Consider the following 22,360-nt stretch of genomic DNA (forward strand, 5'->3'; position numbering starts at 1 on the left):
CCTTTCAGATATATGTTGGGGAAAGGAGGAAAGCGGAAGTTTGACGAGCATGAAGATGGGTTGGAAGGCAAAGTGGTGTCTCCCACTGACGGTCCCTCTAAGGTGTCTTACACCTTACAGCGTCAGACTATCTTCAACATTTCCCTTATGAAACTTTATAACCACAGGCCATTAACCGAGCCAAGCTTGCAAAAGACAGTTTTAATTAACAACATGTTGAGGCGAATCCAGGAAGAACTCAAACAAGAAGGCAGCTTGAGGCCCATGTTTGTGACTGCTTCCCAGCCTGCCGACCCTCTCAGCGACAACTTCCGCGAGGCCCAGCCGGCGTTCAGCCACCTCGCCTCCCAGCCCCTGCTCCCCACTGACTTCGTAAGCACTATGCCCCTGGAATCCTGCCTCACCCCAGCCTCTTTGCTCGAGGACGACACTTTTTGCACTTCCCCGACTGTCCAGCACGATGGTCCGACAAAACCACCACCTCCCGCTCTCCAACCAGTAAAGGACAGCTTCTCCTCAGCCTTGGACGAAATCGAGGAGCTTTGTCCAGCACCTACCTCCGCAGAGGCAGTAGCAGCCGAAACAGCAGCCGATGACTCTAAAGCCCATCCCAGCGAGTCCAACATCCACAAGCCCGAGGGCCTCCCGGAGAGCAGAACGGCTGAATCCAAACTCATGGACTCTCTACCCGGCAACTTCGAGATCACAGCTTCCACAGGTTTCCTCACAGACTTGACCCTGGATGACATTCTGTTCGCTGACATTGATACGTCCATGTATGATTTTGACCCCTGCACGTCTGCCACGGGGGCTGCCTCAAAAATGGCTCCTGTCTCAGCAGATGAGCTCCTAAAAACTCTCGCTCCGTACAGCAGTCAGCCAGTAACTCCAAATCAGCCTTTCAAAATGGATCTCACAGAACTGGATCACATCATGGAGGTGCTTGTTGGGTCTTAAAATATTAGAAATATAGCAACTTCTTGGGTTTTTTGTTTGGTTTTTGTTTTTTTTTTTATTTTAAGTACCAGTATATACACTTGGTAGTATTTCCATAGTTCCTCCCAGCCCCAATTCACAGCACTGTGCATGCATCCTTGCTTGCCTTTTTTGAAAAGAAAAGGATCACACTAGTTTTTGCTTCGAGCAGAGTTGGAGTGCCTTCATCCATGTATGACCACTTCTAATGTATTTTTTTTAAAAGTGGTTCCTCAAGGAAGACCGAATATCCTGGTATAGGAAAGAATATGTATTGTAGACAATGTTATGTTATTACAAAAAAAAAAAAAAAAAAAAGGAAAAAAAAAGGTGAAAGCTAAGCACAAGGATTATGTTGGGGAAAGCTGTAAATTGCATGTGCATACTTGTCTATTTTTTCTATAAGTTTTATTGCAAGAGGTAAAAAATTTTATTATTTAGATAATCTCAATACCATTTTAGCCCTGTATAGGTTGACTTTAGCAATTCAGCCTTTTGGAGGCATTAACCTGCTCCTCTTTAAGTGTTGCATTTACATGGCTGTTTAGAAACTGCTGCCCAAATTTATTTTATATTTTTGTACAGATTCTGCAGTTTATGATATTGTTTTTTCTAAAAACAAATGCTGTTTATACACACAAAAAATAGCTATTTTGATAGGATTTGCTCACATAGTTCCTGCATAATTCAGATGTACAAGAACCACTTGTACTTTTATACAGAGTTGTAATGTTTTATATGTGTATGGTGCAAAGAGAAAATTGGATCAAATAAGCCTGCAGTCGGTTTCCCTGAATGCAAACAAAAAAAAAAAGTGCTTTAAGAAAGGGCTGGGAGCTGCTTCTGTCGGAGTTTCACAAGTGTTTGCTCCCTGCTGTACCCACTGCGCACTACTGTGATTCCTGAAACTTAGAGCCATGTCCTTTTCCAACACGTATGTGAAGCAGTTGGCAGGAAACAGTTGTGGAACTTCCCCCAAAGAGGTCCCTGAGCGCTGCTGTGGCCGCAGCTCCCGCCCCGGCACCGGGCTGTCCCCAGGCCCGCCCGCGTCCCTGTGCCAGGGCATCCATCCCACCGGACACGGAGCCTCAACACCGCGGCACATCAGCGCTCCCTCACCTGAAGCTCCTGGGAACGGTTCTGGCAGGGAGCAACGTGCCCATCACCCACCGAGAGCCAACCTCTCCTGGAAATCCTCCTGACTGACAGGCACAGGCGGGAGAGTGGGGCTGAGAGCGCCCGCCCGCCCTTTCTTGGAGCATTTCTCCTCCCCTCTCCCACCTCACTGTGCTAAGTGCTGAAAAAAGGCAACTTCAGTATTACTGCAGTGAAGCTCATCTCGTACCTGCACTGGATGGACTTGCTTTAATATCCATTGCTGTTGAAACTGGAGCCAGTCACGTGACATCACTTGGCATCTCGTATAGAGTTGGGTTCTTGTATCAACTGTGTTACCTGCTTTACACTTTATAGACCCGTTTTACAACGAATATACAGACACAGCTTTCTATGCATGGTCCCCTTCCCCGTAACACCTGAGAAGTCTTCTCCTTACTGCACCAATAGCTTTCGGTTTGTTTTGTTTTTGTTTTTTTTTTAAGTTCATTGTGGTGTACATTTAATTTAAAAAGAAAAAAAATGTTTGCAATGTATCATGCCTATTGCTGAAGTTGCTATGGCATTTTAGTTTTCCAATGGTACTTTAGTTGTTGAGTGCCGGTTACAACCTGTATTGTTGACATGCCTATGGCTTCTTTAGGAATAACTTTTATATTTATTTAAGAAATTTTAAATTATGTTTTATGTCATTTGGCAATATTCAGTCAGTTCTGCTCCCTTCTTGTCATGGAAGAAATTGGGTCTTGCCTGCCTTTTAAGGAGGGGGCTTTTTATTATAAATTGGCACTTTAAAACAGGCCATATATATTTATTAGTATATAGATAAATGTAATGTAGATATGCACACAGACACAGGATAAAAGCAAATACGTTTTTGCAATGAAGGAACTCCTAATGGAAATGAAATGCATTGTGTAGAGCTGCAAAACGTGCTTCTGGCTCCCGGGGTGAGATGTGGGGCTGGGGCAGGAGAGGGGGGGCACTGGCTGAGGGGGTGGGTTTGCTTTCTTCTTTTTTCCCAAGCTGAACTGGGTGAAGCACTGGGATACTGATGGATTTGCAGGAGTATTTCCTTACACAGCCTAAAAAGAAAGTAAGTTATTGCTTCAAACAGGAAACCATTGACCAAGTGTAGCTTGAGGGACCATTGGAAGGGAGGGGTGGGGAAGGAGGAGGGACAGTTTTGGCTCACGCCTGGCCCTTGCTCAGCCACAGTCCTCGGCCCTTGTGGGAGAACCAACAGCCCTGTCTGATTCTGCCCTTCTGGTACCTGGGAACACTTTAGACAGGGGTGTTATCTGCACAGACCTGTAACACCACCAGTTTCACATGGTAACTTGGTAGGCGCTTGCCTTGCCATGGCTAAAAACTGGTTTGCAGTATGCTGGAGCTGCCATTTTTGGGGGGAGTTTACATATTTACACAGTAACATAATTACACAAATACCACAAAGGCAAAAGCTCCCATCAATGCCATTTTTGGAGACCTATGTTGTGGGGTTAGTTGAAGGTTTTGTATCCACAAAGCTCTGAATCCACTTCACCACTTGGACGATGTCTGTGGCTCCTTGGTGCTGAAGCACATGTCCTGTGGCAGAATCCTTACAGGAATCCCATAGGACAGAAGCATACTTGAGACTTATGAGACTCAGCAAAAGGTTGGGAAGGCTGGTGCAGGCCAGGACAGGAAGGGCTTGGCTGTGACTTTCTCCCTGCACAGTCACTGGCTGGCTCTAGTTTGGCCTTTGCCGTGGTCCTGTCAGCAGCCATGCATGGAATTTCTCTGAGACCTACACCAGGGATGGAGATAGACATTAACGTGCAATGAAGTGACAAGATGGGAGCAGAATAAAAGAGCTTTGGATTTGAAGTGATTTTTTTCATAAATTATTTATTCTTTTTTTTTTCTTCTGTAAATATATTTATTTTATTGTGAAGCTAACAACATCTGGATTGTAACATGTACAGAATGTATGGTAGGAATGTATCCTCTTGTAGGAATGTAAATCTGTATGAAAAAGGGTATGGGAGCCAGATTCAGAAAGAATGAACTGAGTTCCAGTCAGGATATGCATGGATCACAGGATTATTTTTTCCCTACACTCTTTTTCTAATATGGGTCTGGTTGTTTGAAATATGCAAAAAAGGTATGGAGGAGGGACAGTTTTAAGTTCAAAATTAGTCCTAATCAGGCTCCTACCCCCATCAGCTTCCTGAAGGGGGCCTCCCTTGGCACGCTACAAGAGCAAATGCAATCACCTCCATCATGCTGGCTGAGAAAAGGTTGAAAAAGGTGATTTTTTTTTTTTGTATTTTTTTTTTTTATTTTAAACACCCTTGGGAGGCCCAGCGGAAATCCCTGGGGCTGGACAACTGGAGTAGGCAGCAGGATGGTACCTCCAGCCCCAGAAGTTGTGCCAGAGCTGACACCACCTCGTTGCCAGGAGGTAGGGCCAGGCAGAGGGTTTGCCTGCCCAAATCCAACCCACTCACGGTGCTCTGTGCATCCAACCAGCCAGTCCTCGGGCACCACAGGTCCCTCTGGAGTCCAGCAGGATCCCACAGCCCTGCAGGCAAAGGAAGGGGAACGTCCCTCTTGAAGGAGCAGCCTTGAGCAGCGTTGTCTATAAGTGCATCGATCGGGCACCTTCCTTGCAGCCAACTGGAACAGCGCGACAGGAAAGCCACTCTCTGGAGCAATCACTGTCAGGAGAAATTCGGACCTTGTGAAAGGTAATTTGGTTTTTTCCTCAATGCTGCGTGGTAAGAGCCTGGGTTATTTAAAACTGATATTTTGAATCCAAAGTTTACACTTTTATTACCATTAAATTGAGTAAATCGCAATGGATCCTGTCTGACAAACGGTTTAATTCACTCTGGCATGTTGTGAACTTTTTGTTCTTGTTACAGGGTTTCTTTTGATTTGGTTTTGTTCTTTCCCCTTCCCCCCCCCCAATCAGGTTTCAGTATCCTGCTTCTGTGCAAGTTGCTTTTGATATTCTATGAATTAATGAGACTGAACATTTTAAAATAAATTAGTTCTTTTTAAGCACTTTTTCTTTTTCTGAAAATAAGCCTAATGCAAGTTCTGGAACCTCTTTAAAAACACAAATTGCAGATAAAATCCCAACCTCAACTCCTGTCTAGTTCTGAGCATATTCCATACTAGTGCCTGTAAAGGCCAAGATTCTGGAAAAGGTGTAAATAGTGTGACATGTTCAGTGCATGGTTGTTTGAACAGGGCTTGTTATTGTCAAAAAAAAAAAAAAAAAAGGAAAAAAAAAAGAAAAAAAGAAAAAAGGCTGTATTTCCCCTTCCCCTCCCACAGACCTTAGAGCTGTGCCTTTTCTATGCAATATTACAGACATCTGAAACCAGATTACTGTATTCACATGTAGGTATGGGCTGTAATCAAAAAACAATTGGACAAATGTACATGGAAATGAGCAGTCTTACTTTTGTAGTTTTATATTATACAATAAACAATTAAAATAAATTCTGACTTTGTTCTTTCCCTCCACCAAAAAGGAGAGTCAGGGGAAGACAAGGACCCCATTAGTACTGTAGGAGGGGGGCTGACAAGGGAGGGACAGCTCAGTCTCACACTGCTTTACCTGACAGAAGTATCACCTTGTGCGAGGGCTGTTCCTGGCATGAGGCTTTTGTCCCCAGCGCAGAGAGGTGCCCGTGGTGGCCGTGTCCTGTGGCCGTTCTTGGACTCCGTGTGCCCAGGGACGCTCAGCTCTGCTGTGCTGTGTGAGCTGCAGCCCTGAGCTCACACCGTGCGGTGTGAGCGGCTTCCCAGGGAGCCGCTGGGCTGACCCAGAGCGAAACCTGCCCAGTTTTAATACGTATAATTCACTGTCCTTGAGGGCATTAAATCCCGGCAGGAAACATCTGATACCTTAATCCACTGCTTCATTTATCAGTGCCCTCTTCCCCCCGCGGCTCCTCCAGGTGCCTGGTGTTCGCTTTCAGTGCCAGCCAGGAGGGCGATATCCCCTCTGCCTTTGGCTCAAGCCTTTAGTGGCCGCGCAGCAGCCCCGGGAGCTGCGGAGCAGCAGCACATGAGTCACCCCCCTCCCGCCCCCCCGGCGCACGCCTCGCCCGGCCTCCTACACCCACAGGAGCACGACTGCTCCATTTTGGATTTGCAGCGAGAACCGAAATCCAGAGGGAAAAGCGGCGAGTTCTCCCGGCCCCGACGTGCCGCACATCAGTAACATCGCGGCCGCAGCGCCCGGGCTCCTGTTACCGGCGCGGCGGCCGCGGGCTCGGCACCGGCTGCCGCCCCGGGCACGGACGGCTGCGGGGACACGGGGCCCGAGAAACGCAAAGAACGGGGAAGTGCGAGAATCAAAGCCGGCCCGGGCATTGAACTTCCCGTGTGCTCAGCAAGCGCCGGGCTCAGAGGGGCGAAACGCACCCCCCCGGTGCCACGGCGCGAACGCTTTTCCCCCGGTGGCTCAGCTCCATTCCGGGCTACACCGGCCCTCGCCGGCGCCGAGGGACGGGCAGCTCCCATACGGACATGCCCAGGTGCCAGTGCGTTGACCCGAGGCAGGACCCGTGGAGATGCCGCTGTTGCACTCGCAAAGCTGCTCTGATTCTGTTGCCTCCTACCTTTCAAGAGCTTGTTTCCTCACTTTGTGAGTAAGAGATGGCTCCAGCCCACAAAACCAAGACTCCGCACAGAGCTCTCCTTAAGTGAGCAGCTTCCCACCCACTCCAACCCTCCAGCTTTCCACCTCAGCGAGGGCAAACCATCGCTCTCGGCTAAGATGGGGTACCCAGGCAGGGAGCTACATCTCCCTGTGGTGTCTGCCCCAACCAGATGGAGCTGCCAGGGACTTGTCTGCAACCAGCCCTTGCTCTGAGCCTGCCCGTGCAGGGGGTAGGAGGAAGCAGGCTGGAGTTTGGCACAGATAACCTGTGGCAGATGAGGTATCTCACACCAACACCACACCAGAGTAAAGCACTTATCGTGCTTCTTGAGGTCACAGGAGTCTGAGGTACCATCAGGACTGAAGGACAGTCTCTCCCTCTCTCAGGTACATCTGCCCCTGTGCATCAGGAGTGGGTTTCCAGGCAGAGGAGGCACTGCAGCACGCTGAGAGCAGCATGGCCCAGGTCTGCATTCAGCTCTGCTGCTGCTCAGTATCGTAAGTCAGTGCAGCAACTCCACAGCTGACAAGAGCCACATTAAGCTCCTCTCTGGGCCTAATACCTGGAATATCAGGGAGTCTGGGCCAGGCACCCACCTGCTTTCACAGACCTTGTTCAAGCTTGTGCCATGTGGGCAGAAAGAAACGCAGCACCGAGGCAAGGAGGGGATGGCGAAAGGCACCCTGTGCACCATGGTCCTGGTGCCCTTGTCCAGGAGGGATACTGTTCCCTGCCTCTAACCTGCACGTCCGTGTGGTACGTGTGTTCCTCCCAGCACTGGCAATAGGAGTGAGTCCTGCTCCCAGCCCGGCCTGCACAGCACAGCCAGCTTCCCTGGACCACACGCACCTCGTACTCACCAGGGAAACCACAGCAGGGAAAAGTCATTGGGGAATAAAACCCCCTCCAGCCACAGGCTGCTCTGAACCACAGCTAACCCATCAGCTGAGACAGGTCCCTTGGGATGCTGGCTCCATGGCTGAGCTGTGCAAGGAGCTGCTGCTCCCTGGTCCTCCCTGGTCCTCCCTGCCCCTTTCCACTTGCCCCTCTCCTCTGGGCTCCTTCCCCTCTGCTCCCGCTCAGCCTATGGTCCCATTTGCCACCATCACTGGTGGATGCAGGCTACTCTCTGCCTGGTCCCTGCGTTCATCATCTGCCTATTCTCCAGGCAGCTCCCTCCTTTCCACAGCTCCCCTCCCTCCCCTTTTGAAGAAACTGCCTTAGCAACTGGCAGCAGGCCAGCAAGATCATGGGTTTTTCCTCCCACCCTTCCTTCTCCTCCAAAGAACAAGGTGGCCGGGGAGGGGGAAGGAGCCATAAGAACTGATGTGCTGTGGCCACAGGGGCTCTGTGTGTGGCAGTGGGCTGGGCACACCTACTGACTTCCACACCTCATCCTCTGGGATTCAAGCTCCAGGTACGCCAAGTGCTCCAGGGTCAGGGCAGAGAGGTTTCTTTCCAGTCCTCCTTCCCTCTCCCTTTTCCAACCAACATGTCCCCAAAAGCCAGCCGATTCCTCCCCAAATATCTACAGATCTAGAGCATCTGCCAGCGGGAAGGCACAGAATGAACAGCTTTCAAATAGCCCATTTTCTGCAGGGATTTCCTTCCATTCTTCTGGCCCTGCCTTCCCCACCTCATGCTACTCTCCCTGGACTATTTCCTCTCCTGTTTCCTCTCCTTTTCCCCCTATTCACTAGGCTTCCTCCCCCTCGCCCTGTTCCTCCCCTTGCTTTCTCTCCTTAATACAGTTTGGCCCACAGCCTTCAGTACTTGCTCCTTTCCTGGTGTGAGTGGGAATGACATGGATTTTGTGCTTGTGCCAAGCTCTGCATTTATTAGAGACAGGGAGGGAAAAGAAAAAAAAAAGCCTGGAAGTTTGCTAGAAGACAATACTCAGGTAAGTTAACATTGGTCTTGTTTTCCTTGCACACTGCCCTACACTGTGCATGGGGAATGGATTATTTGGGCTGCTCCAAAGGGAATTTACTGCCATGCTCACAACCCTTCAGCATAGCTAATTTGGCAGCCCACTCCTGCCTGCTGCGGGGTCTACTGGGGAGAGGCATGGAGGGACAAAACCTCTCCCCCTTGCTCTGATGGCAGAAGTAGGCACCTACCACTGCCTTTTTCCTGCCTGCCAGGGCTTAATATCTTTGCACTGAGTGGTCTGCATCTCTTCCCTTGCCTGCTTTTTTTGGAGGGAAAACTTGGTGAAGCAGAACTGCCTAATACAACCTTAAATTAAGGGGAGTGGGGGGGAAAAGTAGGAGACAGCACTGAGAAAGATCCAGAGGGGAACTCGGAAAATCCAGTGGCTGTGGATGAGGGGGGCTTTGAGTCCTGACTGGTTTAGTAGCAGCCTTTTCAAGCAAGGCCTGCACTTGGCTCGGGACATGAACAGGGGGGGTATCCATTTCCAAGTATTTTAAAGCCCAGCCCTCCGCTTCCACACCTCTTGCCACAGTGTAAAGAAGCTGCTTCTGCCACCCTGAATGGGACTGGCTGCCCCCAGCTAGAGAAGATGGACAAGTTAATCATCTAATTCCAGGGCTGAAGAGCACCTATTTTCACTTTGGAGAACATCTATTCTGTATCTAACTCCGTTTTTAAAGCAGCAGAGCACCTGGTACAGGTGCACCAGAACATCTTACCTCCCTCAACCATCTCACCTCAACCTACCAGCAGCAGTGGCTGCAGGGATACAGCTTTAGGCTACACCAGAGTTTGAGGAAGGTCTGGTGAGCTGGGATGTCAGACTTTGGCTTTCACTGGATGAAAGCAAGAGCAGGATCTGGGCCCAGGTCATATCCCCCAGGAGGAAATATGTACAATTGGAAGCAGCAGCGATACTCAAAAACCACACAGGGGCTGGCCAGTGCAGCCCAGAGATAATCCAGCTCCAGCAGCGAGACTTGATCCCAGCCGTGGAGCTTTTGTCCAAGGAGGGGCTTGGGGGTCAGGAGCAGCTGAGCTCCAGGACGGGAAAAGCCTTTAGGGGTTACCTGTGGATGCGAGTGGTCTCCACATACAGAAGCTGCTCTGTCTCCAGCTGTCGGACGCTGTGCCACAGGGAACACCACGGGCACAGACCCGAGCTGGCCGCGCTCCAGCGGCATCACCGTCACGTTCCTCGGACCAGTTCCTCCCGCTGACGAACCTCGTGAGCACAGTGACTCACAGCTGCCTCAGCCAGGGAGGGAGAACTGGATTGTGCTGCTCTGGGAGCCAGGCTGCTCCCACCTTGGAAAGGAAAAGGATTCAGGGAAGGAATAAGGCAGGGGAGCTGGGGAAGAGCTGAGCTTGCAGTTTGCTCTGCAGATGCAGGCGACAGCTCTGGCAGAAGCGATGCTGGCAGTGAGGCCACCCTCGTTGAGATGACACTCCCCCCACACACACACACTTGGCAACAGCCTCAAATAGAGCAGAAGTTCTAAGCAGAGAACTGCTTAGTGTACCTCTATTGCTACAGGTTACTCCAAAAACTGCGTGGCCTCACCAGTCTCATGGCTTATTACCTACTACAAACTGAATTCTGGATGGTTTCCTTTGTCCAGTCCAACTCCAATCCAACCAAAAAAATAAATAAAATCATCTAATCACCTCTGCCACTCAAACTAGGCCATTGAAAAGCCTTGACTTAACGGGTCAGGGATCAGCAGGACACCCAGAACTGATTGCAGGAAGGAGCATGATGATGATTTGTACATCCCTGGTGTGTGTTGGGGGCTCTGGGGATGGCAGTGATGCAGAATGGCAGCTATAGCACAGCTCTAAGAACTGCAAGCTGCTGACAGACACTGTAGGAACAAAATGAGGGCCAAAACGTGTCCAGTGAATCATCCACTATGAATTGGTTCAACGAGTTTGAAGTCCCACACACGAAAGCAAAGACAACCCAGGACTGTCATCCCAGGCAAAGGAGTGGGGGAAAAAGGGAGAGAAACGTGCTGGGCAGGAGGGACAACTCTTCAAGTTGGCCCTGGTGATGAGCTTGGAAAGATGGCAAGTCCCAGCTTGCTCCCTCCTGCCAGAAACTCTTACTCCTGCCTCCTCTCCCACGTCCCGTGCCACGACCTTCCTGCCGGCTCAGCCGCCACGCAGCCGCTCCCTCCAGGCAGGTCCCCGTGGGGAGCAGAGGTGCATGGGGTGAAGAGAACGAGGCTGGGGAAGGAGAAGGGCTCCAAGGGCACTGGACTTGCCAAACTGAAATGTCCTCAGAAGGGATGGGAGAAAAACCAACCTTCCCCATAGTCCATGCACTGCTCCTGGGGGACAGCAAATCTACCTGGCTCCAACTAACTTCATTTCATGCCTTGACCCAAGGCAGGGTCGGTGCTCTCCGAAGGTGATGGTAAAAAAAAAATCTGATTTAAAAATAAAGAATAGTCCTCTCCAGGAAATCCTAGCTTGGCTCAGAGCAGGCATGGTCACTCCAGCCTGCCCAGCACCTCTGCCAAGGCAAAACCGGCTCTGGCACCATGTCTGGGTGCCAAAACACACCCAGCTGGCTGGGAAGGGCTCAGTGGGACAGTGGCACAAAGGGAAAACTGCAACCTCAGGAACATTCGCACATAGAGCCTGTTTTCTTGTGCTGCTCTAAATGCTCCAATGCTCCAAGTGAGAGGCATCAAGATTTAAGCTTAAATTAAGATTTAAGATAAACAGCAGGAACAAACCCCTTCGGCCCAACTCCTTTCTCTCCAGCAGACTTGCAATCCAGGACCAACAATTTCTGGTCATGGTGTCTGTTCTAGAGCAATTGATCTAAACTTTTTTCCACCAGTTTCAGTAAAACAGGCAAACTTGTCTCTGTTGTTCCAGAATGCCCTGTGCCATCTGCAGATAACTCTCTATACAGGGAAAGGTACCCTGACGAAGAGTTAAAACAATCCAATGGCTTCATGTAATACATAATTTATCACCCAGAGTAACCATAAGAAGAGCGCTTTTTAAATGTGGGTTTTGACTGTGGTTAACCCTGAAATTAGGGACTTTTCTTGATTATTGCACTCATCTTTTTGAAGTACAGTTATCCCCAGAGCCAAGCGCAACTCTGCTGCTCTAAACCCATCTCCTAATGCGATGCCTGCTCCTCACACAGCCAAGTATTGCCCTTAGCATAAAACAGGTCCTGCAACTGTACCTCAGCCGGCAAAGGTAATACCTGCCATGCAAAAGAAGAGTTAGAAAACATAACTTCGTAAAAAATTGCCTCCTTATTAAACCAAGGGAGAAAAACCAGGCGCTTACTCAAGGTTTACTGTCCCAGGCAACCCTGAGAAGCAGAATAATTTCCCAACATATAAACGGAGGGCTTAGGGGCAGCTGCACCACATAAACAGTCACGGCGGGGCTCTGAAGTTTCTATCAGTATATGGGATATAAAGCTGGGTGAATAACTGATTTTTCGGTCCGCTGGCAATCCTGAAAAAACTCCCTCTCAAAAAAAAAATTCATTTGGGGTCGACTGAAACAAATGTTCCACTTTGACTCTTCAGCCCTTTAACAAAAGTCAGCGCCGAAGATCATTCTAAATGAAAAGTTGCTTCAAAGAGGAAAATCTCAAAGCCTTTTATTTGGAGAAGGCTGAAACAAAATAGGTTTGTTTCTTTTCTCTCCAGACGACAAAAAAAAAAAAAGAAAAAAAAAGTGTGGCAAATCAAAACAACTCATAAAATGTTTTCGTTTTGCCAAAATTTGCCTTTTCTCATTCAAGATTTTAGCCAGCTCCAGCTCAACCAATTTACACATATAATAACTTAAACAGAGACAACAGTAATCCTGATGGAATACAAGTTCTTTTTTTTTTTTTTTTACAAAAAAAACCCAAACCACTGCACAAATGTCCCGAAAGTGAAACCCAGCAGAAAGTAAGCTCAAAACCACTAAGCTTTTCTTGGCTCGGCAAGAGAATCTTATTAAGTCTCTGAATCACAGAGCCCCAGATTTGGGATGTTGTGAAAATTAAATTAGTCTTACTTCTTATTAGCAAGGCAAGAAAGGAACCAGGAGATTAGGATGCAACAACTGCCATTGTGAGCCAACTTTTCAGCGTGTTTCTGCCTTTCTCCTGCAAACCCACAATTAGTGGCGTTCGCGCTGTTCAGTGCTATTTTTAATCTTGGGATGCAGGTTCCTGACTTTCCACTCAGTCTAATGCAAATCCAGGATTTAATGCCATGCCACGGTGAGATTCTCATTTCACTTCCTGATTTGTCTCATTTGAAGCCTCTGCTTACTTGTGCTCTGCAGGTGCATCCACTCTATGGCTGCAAACGTAAGATCCTGGGCAGCCAGGAGTTAAACTCTTGGGATAGAGAGGGAGGAAAGGCATCCATCCATATGCACTTCCAGAGAGTACAAGTGGGATGGCCTCACCCCTCTCCTGTTTTGCCTTTTGCTGGAAGTTTAATATTTGAGTTTGCTGGCTGCAGGATGGTTCTGATGCTTTGGGGAACAGAGCCTGGCCAGCTGGGACAGGAACAGTGCCCTACACGTGGGACGAGAAAAAGAGATGGGATTTATCCAGATTTATCCATGCTTTCATTCAGAATACAATGGCTTCACGTGCCAGGGAAGAAGTGGGAGCAAAGCACTGTGTTTTTCTAAGTGCTGTACTTTTAAATTAAGCTGGGCTGTAGCACAGCTCGCCTTCATAATTCACAGCTTCCAGACATCCCACCACACTCCTCAGTGAAAACAGCAGAAAGCAAAGAGCAGATATTCCAAATATCACACCCAAGCCTGGGTTTAAAACAGTAGAAAACAAAATAGATGTGGTTTTCATGTCATAAACAGACAAGGACAGGCAGTGACAGTTTGCTGGAAATTGTTTTAACAGACCACAGCTGAAAGTGGATTTAAACCCAGAGAAATCCTTGGAAGGTAGAAAAACAAACCACCACCACCCAAAGAAGAACTTGGACCATCTCAAATCACCACTACACTATGAAAATCACTACTCAAATCACCACTACACCACTACTTTGCCTTCCCAAGGGCGAAGTCCAAAGCAACATTTAATAAGCCAATACTTCCATTTATCATGAGCTCATTTGAATACTACAGTTCCTACATAATAAATCAAACCTGCCTGCAGTGTTATTATTATTATTTTGTTTAAATAGCACCTTTAATCCCCGAAGAGCTGGCTCTCAGCACAGCAGGGCTAGAGGTCAGAGCTGGGCAGCACAGCACCTCTGGTCCCCCAGGCCACGGTATATCTAGCAGGTGAGGTGGGAAGGGCTGTCCTGATTGTCCATCCTCAGCTCTCCTGGGAAACAGCACTCACACCAGGGAGAAACCAGTCATGTCCAAGCCTGCCTGGAATGAAAGGAGCTGAAAATCCCTCCAAGGGGGATGTTGCTTTTAGCTCAGTACACTCAGAGAGGAAGCTCAGGGAGCTCCAGCACCAGATAGCTCCAGTCACCACTTCTGTCCTTCAGCCAAGGACAACAGGATCTCATCCTTTCCCCACTCCAGGTTACAGCAGGTTTTACAGAGTGCCTCCCCAGCCTGAGCTAAATTAAATAAGAAAGCTTGGTTCTGTGCAGAAGAGCATGGGGAGTTGGGAGTTCCTGCACCCAGGACCTCTGCAGTCCTTGGCCACGTCCCTGGAAAAGACAAGCTGCAGGGAGCTCCTGGTACACATATTCCTGCCCCTTGCACTTACCCCAGGTTTCACATCTCCTGTGCTGCACCAGAGGAACAAAGACATCCTCTTGTTCCAAATCTCCCCTCCACAGCCTTCTGGAAGCTGAGCTTTCCCCTTGTCAGATGTCTCCAAGTCCAGGGTGAGCACATGCAAATATGGCCAGGATGGGTCAGAGCCCAGAGATTCACATATTTCTTGGAGAACTTAGGCCCTGAGAATACCAGGGGCTCAACACTGCCAGGTGAAACCTACAGGAGATGGGATGTGGTGCCACTGGTTTTCCTTCCAGCAGAGGACAAAGGGCACCCAAACCACCACTGCAGCACCAAAGATGAGCAGCTCCCACATGCTGGAAAACTCCGGGCACTGCACTCATGAGACACATCTATCCTGGACCCTGGCACCAACTCAAATAGCATCCAGCACCTCTCAGGATAATCCCAACTGCAGGAAATGTTTCTCTGTATCAATCATCGTGTCTGTGTGTCTAATCACATGTAACTGTGTATTGTAGTTATATAAAATGGGCTCCTAACAGCAAACTCTCTACAGGGAAAATGGTCTGGGCAGCATAAATTATATGAACAAAAGCAAATGCAAATCCTTATCCTTCAACACTTCAGGTGAAGTGTTTTGCTAGAGAATCCAGCCTTGGGTTCATCGGCCTCTTCTCTGGCCAGCTCCAAAGAGGCAGCAAACAATCACACTGCGACTGTAGCATCTCTCCTGACCCTGGCATTTGAGCCAGCTCTTGCTGCAGGGAAAAGACACCTATAACTCACGAGCTGCACTTCTGCAGCTACAACAGCAACTGCAGGAGAGCCTTTTCCTCCCCCCTTCCTAGTTAATTAGTTTCTCACCTGTGGGTTTGTTTTGCAGGAGAAGAGCAAGGCCTACCTCTGTCTTGCTTTCCTCTTTTCCAGGGGCAGCTCTATTTTTAGGGAACTTAGAGGAGCAGCAGCAGGTTCTGCAGTGCTCCGTCAGGCAGGAGGGAAAAGCAAGGCGTGTTGAAAGTGGAGCATGAACTCCCTTGTGGTCCTGCCAGCGTTCCCTCACCCGCCTCCACCTGTTTGGGCTGCTGAGAAGAAACTGGAGCCTATTATCAGGCCTGCTCCTTTGTCAGGTGTTCCTTTGATGTAAACTCAGCCACGATCAGATGTGCTGATGGCAGCAAACAGCCAAAGAGAACCAAACGTGCAAACTGCACAGTGACCTGCAGAGATTAGAGAGAGTGGGGCCGGAGACAAATCGAGAAGATTAAACACCAACAAGCTGAGAAGTCTTGGGAGAAGCACCCAGGGAGACAAAAATAAGCAACGCAGACAGAAAGTAAGAAAACAAGGCAGACCAAGGATTGGACAGATCCTACTAATGCATAAATCAAAGTCTTCCCCTTCCTTGCAATCAGAATTGTTCTGGTAATCTCAGTGTCTGCAGAGTCCCCTTCTGCTCAGTCAGCTCAAGGAAAGCCTACCTGGAGCTAATGGCACTCCTGATATCCGTCTTCTAGCGCTGTACCTTACCCAAGGACAGAGGACCAGGAGGCTTGCAAGGCCAGAAAATCCCATATCTAACAGGATGCAATCCCATGGCTGTACAGCTTCCCTTCCCGCAAATCTGCCCCTGCCTGCTGCACAACAGCACTTTGCAAGGTTTTTTTAAAATTTGGAGAGTAGGGCTCTGCTTTTGAAGGTGGAAATATTTAATTTGGGGCAGGATGGCATACCACTGCATTACTCCATTTTTCATCTGTTGCTAGTAGCGATGTCCTCACCCTGCAAGCTCTCAGATTTGAGGACCATTACTGATTTAGAACCACTTAGCAGTATGGCAGGGACAGAGGGTATTAAGACACCCAAATTCGTGGGGGAAAACGACACCTAAGAAAAGTACTTTTTCCACTGATCAACCTTTCTGCAGCTAAATGAAACCTGATGCCTTATTAACAGGTATACGTACCTTTCAAATCCCAGTTGTAAACAGCCCTTTCTGTATGCCTCAAAAACTGAAGTTCTCTAGCAACACCAGCAGAAGAACTGTGTAAGTTCCTCCTGTAAACATGCTAAAATCCCCCTTGCCGTTGTGTATCACAGCTCTTTCCACTGTCACTTGTAAACCAGGGCAGCGACACTGTGTTCACACTTGCAAAACAAGAATGCATTTTCAACCCTGCTGACCAGAAGTGGCAGTGAGGTAGATTTCTGCACACTAGGCCTATTATTTGCTAATGAGATTTCAGCTGTGATCCTCCCGACTCAAAACACACTTCAGAGATCGGAACACTCAGAAACAGGTTGCCAGCAAATCCTGAATTCTCTGTCCCGATGCTGCAGTGTGGCCTGGGCAGTGCTACACCTCATCAGTGCCAGATCACCTCACTGGTTATCTTCCTACACCCACTGCCAGCTGCAATGGTCCTACAAGCTGGAAAGGACCAAACTCCCTACCTCTTTGGTCGTGGACTAGGGGAGAATTTGCTTAGGCTGTCTCTTGAATGAAAGAGGAGTTTTCCTAAGGACTGAGCTCACACTGCCAACCTGCTAAGGAGCTGCATTGATTTGAAACCTAAAGGACAGCTGTTTTTGTTCCTCCCTTTCCACTCTGCTTCCTCTTCCCCAGCCAAAGGAGGGGGAAAATTGCCAGAACAGACTTCATCTAGGTGGCCAAGGATAGAGAGAAAGGGAGAGGACACCCCTTCAAAATGGAAAAGGGGGGGAAACTGTACCCTTAAGAACACAAAGCAGCCATACAACTGCACCTTTTGCCATTGTCAGAGGGAGGCAGCTCAGTCCAAGAGAAAGTGGAGTAACCTGCAACAGCCCTAACAGCTGCAAAACACCCATTGCCAGCTGCATGTTGCTTCTTAACTCGCTTCAGCATTAACTAAGTGACAAAAGACTTTAGTGCTCCTAATGAAAACACAGTCCCTGTATCCAGTAAAATAACACAGCCTTGGAAAAAAACCCAAACCTTTTTGGTAGTAGAATTCATGTGTAAACAGGTTTCAGGTCCAAGTTGCTGAGATCGGGGAAAAAACATTTGATGAGATTTGGGGCCAGGAAGAGAGAGGAAAGGGAGGATTTGAAGGTGTGTGGGGGACACTTCATGAGTGCTTTTGATTTGTTTCCAAAATACCCATGTTTTCTATTTGTGCTAAGGCTTCCTTTAAGAGTTTAAAAGCCAAAATGTGATCCAAAAAGGCCTTATGGGCCCTGAGTCAGCCTTCGCATTTTTGAAAGAGCCTGTCAGATACTTTCCGCTCTGCTCTGAACTCTTGTGGAAGCTGCTCCCACATCCTTCTCCAAGGCTGCTGTAACTGAAGGGCTTTAGGAAGAGATTCAGCAAATCTTGTTGCCTCATCTTCTGTAAACTCTTTGGACTGGTGAGCATAAAGGAATAATAAAAAAAATCAGCAGTCCAGCTACTCATGGAGTGTCTGCACACAGCTGCCAGTGTTCACTTGTTCTTTCCAGACAGTCTCCTCACACACTTCTTTTCCCCAACTGAAAAAGACCTGAAAAACCAGCTCCAACCACAGCAAAAATTACAAATCAGACAGTACCACAGCTCTGCAGACCTGAGTGACAGCCCAAGGGGCCTCCAGAATAGAAATTAGACATTCTGCCATGGCCACACACATCTTCTGCACATCCCCCTGTACCTCAGTCTGCTCCTCTGACCAGACAGCTGTTCACTGGTTTTGGAAAAGCATACTGGGATAAAGTTGTGTGACAGAAGCAGCAGGACTGCCCTCCTTTCCCATGTCACTGTGGCCAAGACCCGTTGCTGTCTCAAGCAATAGGGCAAAACATTATTAGTTTTCTTTTAGCTATTTATACCAACAGGCTGCAGTTCACACTTGGAAATATTACTGGGACTAGCATTGGAGAAGTCAATTTGTCTGTTTCATTCACTACTAGAGTTGGGACTCTGTAACAAATTCCCCGAAGTGGCACAAGGCGCTGTAACCATGACACCAGAAGTGGTTGGGGTGGGATGGGCTTTTCTCCCTAAGATACAAGTCCAGAAGGTTTACCCCTTGGCAGAGCCAGGCCAGCTGTGACACACTGTGCTCATGAGGATGGAGCTGAACACCACAGTGGCCCCTGGGGTTTGCACTGCAGCAAGGTTTGGGGTGCTCACTGTATCATGGGACAAGATGCAGCTCTCTGAGGTTTGCTGGACAACTCCTTTTCCTACAAGGCATCCTCCCGAGCAGCTGGAGCCCAGGCAACAGACTAAGGCCTGATCCAAAGAACTTGCTTTTCTCCCCCTGTGTAATGCCTTCTGAAGACCAGCTCAGGCAAGACAACACTTCCTGCCATTTATAAGATTAGGGCAGTCTTGAAAACTACACCTGGCCTCAGTAAGCTGCACTCACTGCAGTTTTGTACTGAGGGAAACAAACACCAAGTGTTTTATCGCTTAAAGAGCCAAAAACAACTGAGACACATTTCATTGCAAAAGTGGAGACAAAGGTAGAGACAAGGCTGCTGAGCTGAAAGTGCCCCTCTGCTTCCCCTTCCTCCCCACTTAATACCTTCATTGCTTTAAATATGGAAGGTGAGGCTCACACAATGTCAACAATCCCAGCAGAAAACCTACTTGTATTCCGAGGGGATTTGCTCACTCGACCTGGTGTCAACGGTGCAAACACTTGCATGGAACTGTTCCTGCACAAGTACTAATAAACCCCCATGATACAGCCCTAACAAGCAAGGATCAGTCACAACAGCTCAACTGCCAGCAGGTGTAGCAAAAGCCACCTTGGTCACACAAACAGTGAGGACAGACGTTGACAGTCCAGCAGAATTCCACAGGGGATACAGCCCAAGAGGGGCAGCTTCCTTTTGATGCCTCAGATCAATTTATTGCACACAAGGGGGACGTACTCTAAACATACAAAACTATGCCAAAAAGATCATTAAGCATATGGAAAACCACACCAGAAGAATCATTAAGTCTGCTTAGGCAGACATTAAAAATATGTACAATACCTCAATTTTGACTCTCCTTTGAATTATTTTGTTTTCCACAGGACAACAGTGACTTTAGTTCAGTGATAAGTATTTTTTTTCCCCCTTCATATTCTAGAAGTAGTCCCAAGCCTTATTTAAAACCCACAATCTAACTACTATGTGGAGTACAGCACTAGGAACCTTTGCAGATGTATGGCAGGTGAGTCGGGTCCTTACAGAATCAGTGGGTCTGCAGAGGAAGATTCAGAAACCCTAAACTAGAAACGTACTCCTCTTTAGTGACCATACAGTGAATCCATAGGTAAGACTGAGCATTCCCCCATGCCTCTGAGATGTGTGTGAGACCTGTATCAGCTGAGTCCTTCTCAGATATTGCTGACAAAGAGGAGCATGGCATTCCAAACAGAGTTAATCTCTTCAGCCTGGCTGTAACACAGGGTTAACAACGTGTATTACAGTTTTAAGTACAGGCTGACAAGATGAAAACAAGAGCTCCATCAGTTTTAGGTGCTTCACACATGCTCCTGACCCCACAGAGCCATGACTGTATATCAAACAAGCAAAGTTCCTAACTGCTTAAGCTGCATCACAGGGAAATTAGCATTTGTGCACATCCCAATCAGGCAACTCATGCTGGGCACCAAATGACAGAAGTGCACAAGTGACCTCCTGCAAAAAAAGCTGGCATGGCCAGCTGCTTCCAGCCAGGAGAGCATTGCACTCCACTGTGCCTTCTCTGCAATTTCCACATAAGGCCATCCGTTCTCTTCAGCCGCATGAAGCAGGGGCCCTGCAGAGAAGAGTTCCACTGCACTGTGCTGATTCAGAGAATAAATCTGCACAAGGAAGGTATGAGGCAAGGATCAGGTGAAGACAGGAGGATATGTAAGTAACAACTGTCACATTGCAGACATGACAGGACTGAAGCTGCAGTTCCAAATCACAGTGGCAGAGCTTTGCTCTGGAGGATTTGGTTTTATGCCTACAGTCTGGATTTATAATGTACCTCCTTATCTAAAAATAACTTTTGAAAAAGGTATTCTAACATCTGGACTTGTACCAATGCTAAAACAGGCACCAGCAGCTGCATTTAAACCCCTTATGTCTGCAGTCCAGCTCTCTACCCAAAATAATTGATAGCAATGCTGGGCTGTGGCAATGCACAGAACTTACACTCACCCCATGGGTTTGACACGTTTTCTCTGCAGCACAGTAACTCAGACACTTGGGTCTCTGAGGCTCAGTTCCAGATTTTGGAGAAAAGCAGCCAGTGGGCACCTGTAATCCATCCCAGGCTTTCCCTTCTCTCCAAATGCTCCTGCTCCTCATGCTCCTGTATCCCACTTTCTCCACCACCTGCTCTTCCTATAGCTATCCCAGCTGCTTATACTCAGAGTCCTGCTTCACCTTCTTATTTCCCCTACTCAGAGCTTCTCCTGAGATCTTGCTTTGCATTTATTTCCAGCTCCTTCTTCCCTTGTTTTTAGCCCTCTAAATTTGAATGTTTTGTTTCTTCCCATCTCCTTTTACATTCCAGGTTCACCTGAGGGAGCAGAGCAGGCTTGCTGCCTTTCGTGGTTGTGCTCTTTGGCACAGAGACCAGATGATGAAAAACTTCTCTGCTTTTGTAGCAGACACTTCTAGCAGGTGCTATGTAATTATTAGATGCCATATGCTTTTATAAATTATATTGTATTTTGCAACTGTCCTGTACTTTGAGAGTGCTCTGAAATTTAAAAGGTAATTATACATAGATGCCAAGCTGGCACAAAAGGGTTGCACCAGGTGTAAATGGTTGGACCAAGGGTGATCCATCTTACACACACTGAACTAAGTCTCTCTGACATGCTATATAAACTACTAGATATTCATCCCAAGAGCAGCAGTCCAACGACAGAACTTCTCACACGATGATTTCATTACCAGGTAAAAAATTCTGTACAACAACTCAACGTGATGAAGTGTTAACTTCAGTGCACGCTAATTGCATTTGAGGGTGTCTAGATAACATTATCTGCAAGCTTTACTTTTGGCATCTCAAAATGAATCTGTCGAGCTGACGATATCCTGAGAAGGTCCGAACGTCTCGAGTGCTGTGGGCAGCGCCTCCCTGCTCACACCTGCAGCAGGTGGTGATGCTCAGGGTAAGGCGGCGCTGAGTATTGGAGTGCAATCTTTTGGATAATACAAGCAGAGACCAGCTCTTCTTAGCAGTCATTCAGGAGCCTGCAGCTTGCTTCACAGCAGGGTCTTTGGACTTTGCCTCATGGCCATGTGCCAGCTCAGGCAATTGCATCTCAACCAAGTGTCCTCCGCTGCTTGTGCTGGACGGGCACACGAGCACCTCGCTACTAAATGACACCAGTTCTGGAGTGAGAGTGATGCCCACTGACATGTCTGATGACAACGCACAGCAACACATATGAGCAGAAAGTATCAATTACCACCCTGCCCATAAACCTACTGGCAAGATTAAACTAGATAAGGCATGCTGTGTCAGCGGGAACAGCACGATCCCGATGCAGCTGGATCTGTTAGACAGAACTTTCTGCATAAGAACAAAGCTGCCTGTACAAGACAGGAGGACAGAGGCAGAGAATCCTGTCTGTCCATCCCACCATCAACAAGAAAAAAAGGAGGCTTAAGCAAGGAGACAAAAAGCAGTGCTGCATTCTAAGGCAGGCAGCATCCACCTCAAAAGGCTGAATTTGGACATAAGCTTTATGTCTTTCAGCAGTATGAAGGTCTGCGGGATGCTTTTTTTTTTTTTCCTGGGGCAGAAAGAACATAAAAACCCCATAAACACACTCTGGGTAATACCAGGTTTCACAAAGTTTCAGATTGGTACATCAGTCACAATAGAAATCTCTTTTTTTTCCCTCCCCCATCCACGGCAGGCCACCAGAACTGCACTCGGAGACTGGAAGACAAATGGGCAGCTGCCTCTGGAGGCAATTGTGAGGAGA

At 48.0% G+C, this 22,360-nt stretch overlaps 1 protein-coding gene and 1 long non-coding RNA gene across 7 annotated transcripts in view; one reads left to right on the forward strand and one right to left on the reverse strand.

Moving 5' to 3' along the window:
- The window catches only part of SERTAD2 (SERTA domain containing 2), a 79,925-nt gene extending 74,336 nt beyond the window's left edge, over positions 1 to 5,589 (forward strand). For all 6 annotated transcript variants that reach the window (XM_064647646.1, XM_064647644.1, XM_064647641.1 and 3 more), the window contains one exon: positions 9 to 5,589. In XM_064647646.1, the coding sequence (XP_064503716.1) occupies positions 13 to 957 (945 nt within the window). In that variant the 5' untranslated portion in view covers positions 9 to 12 and the 3' untranslated portion in view covers positions 958 to 5,589. The remainder of the gene's footprint in view (positions 1 to 8) is intronic.
- On the reverse strand, positions 3,588 to 16,815 carry LOC135410835 (uncharacterized). Its single transcript, XR_010428899.1, has 2 exons — positions 9,764 to 16,815; positions 3,588 to 4,796 (listed from the first exon to the last, which is right to left on the reverse strand). It is a non-coding gene; the product is annotated as an uncharacterized LOC135410835 (long non-coding RNA).
- Between the last annotated feature and the right edge of the window lie 5,545 nt (positions 16,816 to 22,360).

Source organism: Pseudopipra pipra, chromosome 3 (genome assembly GCF_036250125.1).
Source record: "Pseudopipra pipra isolate bDixPip1 chromosome 3, bDixPip1.hap1, whole genome shotgun sequence".
NCBI lineage: Eukaryota > Metazoa > Chordata > Aves > Passeriformes > Pipridae > Pseudopipra > Pseudopipra pipra.